Source organism: Elephantulus edwardii, unplaced genomic scaffold (assembly GCF_000299155.1).
Source record: "Elephantulus edwardii isolate Elephantulus edwardi_28Jun2011 unplaced genomic scaffold, EleEdw1.0 scaffold00126, whole genome shotgun sequence".
In the NCBI taxonomy this organism is placed as follows: domain Eukaryota; kingdom Metazoa; phylum Chordata; class Mammalia; order Macroscelidea; family Macroscelididae; genus Elephantulus; species Elephantulus edwardii.
The window spans coordinates 8,594,969-8,604,561 of record NW_006399876.1 but is presented as its reverse complement, the minus strand read 5'-3'; the positions used below and the strand labels follow the sequence as shown (position 1 = coordinate 8,604,561).

Here is a 9,593-nt window from a genome sequence, read left to right as displayed (position 1 = left end):
AGTTGGGGCTATGCAAATAAGAGACGGAAAACTTGCAGGAATAGAACAACAACTATGTAAATTAGGTGGCTACAGCCTATCTTGCTTGGATCCACATTCAACACCATGGGCACCAGCAGTCAAGAAATCAAATAGCGCACTCGGAAAGTGTTCTGTCCGGGATCTCGCCAAAATCCTGAAGAGCAATGAAGACTTAAAGACTGTAGTGCACCTGATTTGAGTCATGGTCTTTTCAACACCTGCTATGCATCTGAGATCTAGGCAATGAATGAGAACGATGAAAGAAGGATTTATGCCTTTGAGTTGTGTTGGAAAAATGAACTGTCAAAAGAACAAACGCACAGGTCTTGGAAAGAGTGCAGACAGAGTGCTCCTGGGTGGCAAGGGTGGTAAAGCTTCATCTCACATACTCTGCGCATGTTAGGAGAGGCTATTCCTTGGAGAAGGACGTCACACTTGGAAAGGTGGAGGGTCAGTGTAAAAGACCCTTAACCAGGTGGATTGACACAGTGGCCATAGCAATGGTCTCAAGTATATGAAAGGTGATAAAGATGGCAGAGAACATAGGATAGGGGTAAGCTCTGTTGGTTTCTGGGTCGCTATGAGTTATGCTTGACTCAAAGGCACAATGGCCTACCCAGGGGCTTATTTTTGCCATCCCACTAGGCTTCAAAAGACCAGTCTTACTGAAGTTGAGGAGGAACTTAACTACCATCCAGAAAAAGTCAGACTAGAGTGGATCCCTTTGGAGCTGAAGTCCCTGAACTGAGGACCACCTAGACCCAGTGGAGGCGATCACATGTGTGTTCGGTGAGGAGGCCTTTCCTCTGGTGACCTAGCTGCCAAAGCCCGCTCAGGCTGGTTGCTTCTCTGGGGCTGGATTTCTGGAAAGCATCGATGCTGGGCTGGCAGGAGACACCAGCAAGGGCTCAGAGGCTAATGCAGGGAACTGCAGTAATTACTTACAAAGTCAGATGTCCTACTTAGAAGCTCAGTGCTCCCTGCCAGGCAGTCAGCACCCCTCAACCAACATGGAATCCAGGGGGCCCCGTGTTTGGTCTGCCCACCCTCAGCTCCTGTTCCTCTCAGGGCCTCAGCCATTCCGTCTGCCAAGTGGAGCCAATCAGCACCCCTAGTCACTGAAATAGCTTTGGAATAAAGACTCAGAAAAACATTGTACAAACCAACGGGGTTGTTATTGAACCCAGCAGCGGGGTCAGAGGAGAGGAAGGTGGAGGAAGTGCTTGGAGCTCCTGCCCTGAGCCCCATGAGGGTCCTGGAACTGACCAGTACAGTACAGATGCAGAGACAGATGCAGGTACTGGGCAGAAAGAAGAGTACCCGCTGAGGAGGGGGCTGGAGGCTGCGCCCTGGCCCCCCACTTCCTCCCTAGGCCTCAGTTTCTTCTTCTGTCTGGCTCCTCCAAGGGCCACAGTGAGGCTCCAGGTGGAAAGCAGGTGTGGACGAGCTTCGCAAACCGTGGAGCGCAGTGCAGACACTCAGTGAACTGCCTGGTGCTCCTGGGGACGGTGGAGCTGGCAAGAATACTGTTTGTGGCCTCGGGGCCTGTTCTCTGAGCACCCCTCCCCCAAGTCTCAACACCTGCTCCTTTCTCCATTCTGGCAACCTCTGCTTGTGGTCAGAGTCCTGGATGGGAAGCAGCTGAGGCCTGGGGGGCAGAGCTGTGCGCTCCCTCCCTGACCTGTGGCTCTGTAGTGTCCTGCCTGCAGGTGAGCAAGTGAGTGTCATGCTCTGGAGGCTGGAAGGGGCCCAGCCTTGTCCTGATTGTCACTCTTACAGCAATGAGGTCTCCCGTGTGTCTGGGTGCAGGTAGCCCCTCCGCCGGGTCCTTGGTGAAGTCTTCCTCTCAGCACCTGCATAGCTACCAGCCAGGGGCAGGGGCAGCGGGAGCCTCACCCAGCAGAGGTCCGAGCCCAGCCGGTCCCCCTCCTCGCTGGCTCACAGCTTCAAAGCAGGGGTGTGGGGGTGGGAAGACAGCGAGCCCATCAGAGCAGAGCCTTGAAGAGGAAGGAAAGGGAGGCTCCACAAGACAGTCCCAGGGCCAAGAAGAAGGTCATGAGGGCACCGGCCACCTCCCGCTCGTGTGGCAGCACCTGCCTGGAACACAAGGGGAGTACTCTGAGAACCCCGGCCCAGCCTGATGCCCTCTGCCCCCCACCCCAAGATGACAGGAAAACTAACAGCCAGTCTGGACTCAGACCACCCCCTCTAGTGTAAGACAGTTTGGGGTCTCTTCCCTCTAGGCCCATTTTCTGAACCATAAATGAGGCCACTGGACTTGGAGACCTCTACGAGGCTTTGGGATACAACATTAAGGGACTCTAGATCTCCTTGACATTTTTTGACAAAACATTCCCAACCTAGTCCTTTCCTCGCTTCACCTCCTCCTGCAATTCCACCCCACTTCTGCTTAGAGGAAAAAAAATAATAATCCCTATTTTTGATAAAAATCTTTGTTCTCACTCAGTTGAGAATGTTAGAGCTTAACAGGCCATTAAGGGAGAGTCATCAAAACTCTTGATTTTACAGATGGGGAAACTGAGGCCCAGAGGAGCATTGAGGTGCTCAAGGTCCCAAAGGCCCCACAACTGGCATGTGGGACTGTTCTGGGTGCTTCCCCCAGTGTAGTGTTCTTCACCGAGCAATTAAGGCTTGACCCCATGGGGACAGCATCAGCAAGGCCTGCGGACATCTGGGGCTGGGCAGGTCTGAGGAAGAGGTCCCCTCCTTTGCAGGCTGCCATCCTCCCTTCTCTGAGAAGCAGCCCAGCGCCTCCTCCCCACACCCTCCAGACCTGGGTGCCAGGCACATGGTGAGGGACACCAGGTAGCCGTTGGAGATGGCGAACAGCAGCATGAAGGTGATGAAGTAGGCGTCCTGGGGGAAGAGCACGGGCAGCCGGGACCTCTCGGGCACGTGGCACAGCATGAAGAGGGGGATGAACAGGAAACGCAGGCACACGAGCAGCGGCAGCAGACGGCTGTCCTCATCTGGCTGCAGAAGAGGCCGGGGTGAGCGTGGGCCCCAAGACGCCCAGGACAGACCCACAGATGGCTCTTCTGACTTCAGACCCACCCCATCCGACCATGGGGTCCATGGAGAGCATGAGTGGGGTGAGGTCACCAGCGGTCAGGGACCAGCTCTGCCTTCCTGAGCTCTGACTGGTGTTCCTGCCGTGTCAGGACTGGAAGAAGCCATTACTGCATCAAACTCGGTTCCCCAGGGCACCCCAGGGTACCTGTGCCCCTTTGGGGCAGACAGTTGTTGCATGGGACTGGAAGCTGGGGATCCAGGCCCCATCCCACCTTTGGTTAGAGAAGCTCTGCTTTGGTCTGCTTCATTCATTGTTCTTCTTTAGAAGATTCTAGCTAAAGGAACTGTCAGACCAAATCAGGTGTGAGTGAATGGATTCTGCTCCTCACGGGGGGCCGGTATGTGTCAGGGCAGCACTGTATTCTGCGGGTTTTCACAGGCTGGCTTTTTGGGAGCAGAGAACCGAGCGCTCTTTCTTAGATGCTTCTGGGTGGCTTCAAACTGACAGCCTTGGGTTAGCAGTCAAGCACCTAAGCATTGATCCCACTAAGGGATTCTTTATGGACAGCTGCCACTGCCATCGAACATGCAGCGAAGGGCCTTTTCCCATCCCGAGAGCAAAAACGAGCGAAGAAAATCAAGACTCAAGGAAGCGATCGGTCTGGGGGACTGACAGACCACAAGGAACACAGCCTCTACCAGCCTGAGAAAGGTGGACTGGCAGTACCGGTACCGGTACCAGGGTCCCACCACCAACCCTTCTCAGCAGCATCACAACACAGGTCCTGGACCAAGTGGGAGGAAAACATGGAGAAACATTCCAGGATGTGAAAATAAAGGCTGGACTTATTCTCTACTGGAGACTGGAGGAGCCCCTGAGATTATGGGATGGCTCTTAATTCATCCCCTCAAACCTGGAGCTGAACCCACTCAGACAGACTCAGTGCCATCGAGTCAGAGCTGAGTCCTAGCTGCCAGCGGGTTTTCAGAGGCTGTAAATCGCACGGGAAGGGATTGCCAATCTTTCTCTGCAGAACCGCTGGTGGACTTGAGCGCCACAGAGACGCCGTCTTTGGGTGGGCTGCACAGCCCCCTACAGACTTCACCACCAGAGCGCAAAACAACAGACAGACTTGGAAAGTGAGCAGTAACACGCAGGGGATGTGCTTCTCCGAATAATCATCACAGGAGGCCAAAAGAGTAGCATTTGCTGAGCTTCAGAAGTTCAGGAGGCGGGAAGGGGCAGGAAAGGTGGGCCAATGGGAACCAGGCACCCAGGGTGGAGGCAGGACGAGTGCTTTACACTGAGGGGACTGCAACTAACAATGCAAAGACCCCGCCGCTATGGTGACAGTGGCACCTCATGGCAGAGATCTGTGCTGCAGGGGTCTTTCAGGAGTAGACCACCAGCCCTCCTTTCCAGAGTGCCACGGGGTGGATTCAAATTGCCGACCTGCTTATAGCAGAGTACTTAACTGTTTACATACCCAGGGACTCCTTAAAAAACAGCTGCTGTTGCGTTTACACCAGTTCATGTGACCTTGTGTATGTTTGAGTTCATTATACTCCACAGGGTTTTCAAAGGCTGGCTTTCTCTGTCAACAAGCCCCTCGGGGTGGATCAGAACCTTCCACCCCTCGGTTAGCAGCGGAGCGGCACCCAGGAGCAGCACCTGGGCTGAAAGCACTCCAAGCACCTTGTCCAAGTCTCATCTGAAGCAGGAAGGTTCTCTGAGAACTGCGGGCTAGGAGCTGGGTGAGCCTGGGCACTGACCTCTGCTTTCCAGATGCTCCGAGTTAAGCCTTGGAGAGCACACCTCCAGGGCCTGCTGCCCACTGGGCCAGCCCTTTCATTGCCAGACCACTTGAGCTTGGGATACTTGTGTGGTTTCATCCCTCTGCCCCCGACTGCTCCCTGACCCTCACAGCACCCCAGGCCACGTGCTCACCCACAGGAAGTAGGAGGTGAGGCTTCGGCCCAGCCAGTCCATGATGTTGAAGAGAAGGAAGCAGCAGATGGGGTTGAAAAACTGACCTGGGGGGTAGGGGAGAGAAAGCTGGTGGTTCATCCAGCCTGACTCCCTTTTCCCCCTTTCCCCTCTCCCTGCCCCTTCTGCACCCCAATACTCACTCCACTTCCCGGGACCGGTGGAGCTGGTCACCATGGCTGTGATGGCAGGGAAGACAGACAGAGTGACTGTGAAGACCAACACAAGGCACAGCGCCATCAGCCAGATCTGGGAGCCGGAGGCAGGGGTGTGAGCCGGAGGGGGCCGTCCAGGGAGTCAAGGCCAACCCCATCCTCCCACCGAAGCCCTGGCCTGGGAGCGGCCAGGCCCAGCTGTGTCCCTGACCCATCATTGTACCCTGTGAGTTGACATACTAAGGCCTCATTCCATTCTACATTCTGTCCTCCGGAAGGGCTGGCCTCACGCCCCTGCGGAGGCTGCCGCAGGGACAGGATGGGCAGGACAGGCGGGAACAGCCGTTTATTGTTCGGGGGTGCGAGGGGGGTTAGAGCCATGGCAAACCTTCTGGAGGACAGCTAAGAGAGAAGGCTTCTCTGGCTGCAGGGGTGCCTCTGGCTCCTTCTCCAGGTCAAGGTCCACACTCAGGGCTGCGTTCTGGGGGCTGTTGGGTATCCCGTTCTTCTCATCTGGGAAAATGAGGAGAGCAGGGGTCTGCCTGAGGTCCAGGCTTTCTGCCAGCCAGATGGCAGGAGACTCCCCACAGTTAACAGAGCAAGCCTGCTCCAGGGCGAGGTGCAATCAACAACAGGAAACACTCTTCTATTTCCTAAGCACCATTCTGTTTCCTAAGCACCGTCCATGCACTACCCCACTGCCATCATTTTACAAGTGAAGAAATGAAGGTTAAGCAACTTGTTCAATGAAATACAGGTTGGATGTGTGAGGCCAGGGTTTCAGCAGAGATGCGTTTAGATGCTGCACTTGTATACAAGTGCTGCTGCCTCCCCATTTTATGGAAGAGGAAACTGAGGCCCAAGGGGCAACAGGGATGATTTCAGCCCACTGACTCCCCTTCACGTCTTTGCCTCTGCTCACACAGGCTACTGGGGATGGGATTATGCTTGGAGATGAGGGAGAATGGCTCCCTGAGAGGGCCCTGTGGCCTTCTCAGGGTGTCCTCGCTTCCCTGCAGGTCCTGGGGCTCACCAGCTTGGAGGAGTTCGGCTTTGGTCTCCAGCTCATGAGTTGGAGTCTGGGACGGCTTCTTGACCAGATGATAGCGGGCAAACTCCTACAGAGGGAAGAGGTGTCTGGCCTGGCTTGAGATCACGACCCTGGACCCCTCCCCACGTCACTGCCTTACAGGTTAGGATTCCCAGGGCCCCAGGTCCTTTCTGCCTCCCCTCGCCTCCCTTGAACTCAGGGCTGCATCTGAGATGCTCTGGGCAGCTCACCAGGTGGTGCAGGCTCAGGTAGCACATGATGGACATGAGGATGCCCACGCAGGGCGTGATGAAGTAGCCCAGTGCAGAGGTCTGAGCATCCACGCCACCTACGGCAGAAGCATCAGTACAGAGGGACCTGGTCCCACCTGCTCTCACAGCGCTTCCCATGATGCACTCTCAGCCCCTGTCCTTCCGCGCCCCCACCTCTACCTTCACCCACAGGCTCAGGACTCTTGTGTGCGCCCCCAGACCAGCCCTCCTCTCCCACTTCCCCGATGACATCTGTGTGCCTACAGCGTTCTTGGATGGTGTGCTTTTTTTTTTTTGGATTGTGTGCTCTTTATGGTCTGAGGAGGAGGAGCCAGAGATCATACAGATGGGAAATTGTGGCTCAAAGAGGCTGTGTGAGCAGAGCTAGGATTTGAACCCAAGCCTGTGGGATCCCCAAACCCTTCTCTTTGGCCTCAACGTCAGCAACCACTGAGAATCTTCTAGCCTGTGGCTATAGGTCGATTCTATCTTCACTCGGCTGTGTTCCTTCACTGCAGAACTGCTCTCATCCAGCACCCTGGAAACCAGTTATTCAGCTCCCTGCATGCCCTCTCCCCTCCACAGAGCCCAGATTGGTCTCCAGACGCCCCCAGGTACTCACTGGCCATAGATAGGAGCATGGCGAGGGCAGCGAAGATGCCAGCCAGGCCCTGGCCGCTGAGGAAGAGGGTGCTGTACGCAGAGGGCATGATCCCAACCACCCCAAAGAGGCTGCCTTGCAGAATTGCACCAAAGGCTGTGGGCAGACAGAGGGGATCAGGGCTTCTGAGAGTGGCACCAGGGTGTACAGGGGATGGGGACCAGGTTGGGGGAGGATGTTGGCCTTCCCAGAGATTATTCCTCTCCCTCCTCCTTCAGTGTAGCTGTGGGGCTTGGGGCCAGGCAGCCTGCTTGCAGGTGACTGTGGATGGCATTTACACTCTCTCTGGGCCTTAGTTTCTCCATCAGGGACATGGGTGACAACAGTGCTGTCTTTCCTTTTTGGAAATGTCAGGCCATCGTGGTTACCAGGAGGAGGCTGGGCTGGGCGGGGGAAGTGGGCGTGGCAGAGCGCTCACAGTTAATGAACCAGATGGAGGCCATGGTGATGGAGAAGAAGGGCCCAGGGCTCAGGTCCACCTTGACCAGCGCCGCCGTCAGGGCGAAGAACAGCAGGATGGCCAGCAGGCTGCCCAGGATCCGCACCGCCTCAGGGATACTGCGCAGAACGGGGCGGAGTGGCATCAGACACATTAGTGGAGGGGAGGTAGCCAAGCTCAGTCAGGGTGGGGCAGTGGGGGTGGAAGGGAGGTAGGGGCAGCAGAAGAGAGGTGAAACGTCCCCCCTGAGCCCCTGCAGAGGATAGGAGAGCCAGCTGGGGCTAGGGGATGGGAGTCCAAGGGGGGCAGCCTCTCACCATTGGTACAGGAAGGAGTTGAGCAGCGTGAAGAACAGCAGTGGCAGCTGGGACAGCAGCGTAACCCAGTTGTTGAAGTTGAAGGGGTCAGCGGGGGCCGTGTGGTTGGTGCCTAGGGTCCCGACTGTGCTGTTTGTCCCTGCCAGCCTCGTCTGGAAGTACTGACATGATGGGGGTGCAGGGTCACCCTACCACCACAAGGACCCCCCCTCCGGCTCCCTCCACCTCCACACTTGTGGTTAATGTCTGCTTCGTCATCGCACAGTCGGAGACACCTGGCACTGGGGTATGTGAGTGAGCAGGGAATCGAGTGGCTGAGCTCTGGCGAGGAGCCCAAGCCCCAGAAGCCCCGGGAGGGGAGGGCGGGGCCCTGCTCCATCTCTAGGTCACTATCCTGTCAGTGCCCTGGTTCCTGCCCCACCCTCACTGCTGCAGCAGCTCCCAGGGGTATTTATTGAGCGCCTACTGTAAGCCAAGCTTTGGCCCAGGTGCTGACCACTGCATTCTCTCTTTAAATGTCCCTCTGAACTTCCTGTTGTGCAGAGGTGAAAGCCTCAGTCCCTTGAGCAGAGCCAGGTTCTGATCTCCTGGCTACACCCCATCCCCACAAAGATTCAGACACCTCAAACTTTCCCTGATTAGCTGCCTCTGTGCCAGTTCCCACTGTCGCCTCCACCTGAAACACCTGACACAACCCACCTCTTCTACGAAGAGTCTCCTTAAGGGAGACACTGCTCCTCCCCTGGGGACCACAGTGAGGCTGTGCTCCAGACCTGGACGGCCTGGTACATTATTAATAGTTCTTTGGGTCCCTCAGGAACCCTGGTGGCATTGTGGATTAAGCACTTGGCCACTAAGTGAAAAGGGAGTTCTGATGGTCTAGGCGTAAGGAGTTGCGCTGCCAACACAAAGGCACAGGGTTTGAATGCACCCTCTGCTCAGTGAGAGAGACAGGCAATCTCTATCTGTGAGATTTACAGCATCTGAACACTCACTGGAGGGTTAGCTATGAGTCAGTTCCAACTCAATGGTATGAAGCAACAACAGCGGCCACTCCACAGGGCAGGGATGAAGCAATCTACCCTCCCAAGTATTTAAGGCCTGGGAGACGTTATGGGTAGTTCTATTCTGTTCTGCGGGATTGTTAGGAGTCATAACTGACGTGGGGGCAGTGTTGTTTCGGTTTATTTTTTCTTTGAAGCCCCTCAAACCAGGAATTAATCCATCTCTGGGCTCAGCCCACAGGCAGGGTCTGAAGAGCTGTTGCACAGAATGCTATGAAATAGCCAGAGCGAGAACCACACCCCCTGCTTCTGCCTCTGCTTCAGGGAATGCAAGTTCCCTTCCTTCTCTTTTGGTCTTGTGTGCCTCGTGCCAAGCACAATTCTGGCCCCCATTTCACGCTCTTCCAGTGAAGAAACGCAAGCCATGCCATTGTAAAGAAAACCAAAGGCTCAATTGCCCAATTTTGGAGTCGCGGGCCCAAGAATGATAAAAAACCAAAAATATGAGTGGCCAGCTGCTCTGATGCTTCCCTAGGTCCCTTAGCTGGGGACCTGGCCCCTCCCGGAACTGGCAGTTCTGAAAGTTGCGTTTTTCCCTCTATCAGCCTCGTGAAAGGCACGTTCGCTGGGACAATCTGTGCCTCGCTGACCAATGAGCAGACAGGGGCCAGTGG

At 55.6% G+C, this 9,593-nt stretch overlaps 1 protein-coding gene across 1 annotated transcript in view; it reads right to left on the bottom strand.

Annotated features, from left to right (window-relative positions):
* Nucleotides 1-2,006: 2,006 nt before the first annotated feature.
* SLC29A2 (solute carrier family 29 (equilibrative nucleoside transporter), member 2) overlaps nt 2,007-9,593 on the bottom strand; it is an 8,126-nt gene continuing 539 nt past the window's right edge. Inside the window, exons 3-12 of the mRNA XM_006893293.1 lie at nt 7,916-8,076; nt 7,578-7,717; nt 7,121-7,255; nt 6,478-6,575; nt 6,230-6,314; nt 5,585-5,709; nt 5,185-5,290; nt 5,003-5,088; nt 2,816-3,015; nt 2,007-2,118 (exon numbers count right to left, since the gene is read on the bottom strand). Of these exons, the coding sequence (XP_006893355.1) occupies nt 2,007-2,118; nt 2,816-3,015; nt 5,003-5,088; nt 5,185-5,290; nt 5,585-5,709; nt 6,230-6,314; nt 6,478-6,575; nt 7,121-7,255; nt 7,578-7,717; nt 7,916-8,076 (1,248 nt within the window). The remainder of the gene's footprint in view (nt 2,119-2,815; nt 3,016-5,002; nt 5,089-5,184; nt 5,291-5,584; nt 5,710-6,229; nt 6,315-6,477; nt 6,576-7,120; nt 7,256-7,577; nt 7,718-7,915; nt 8,077-9,593) is intronic.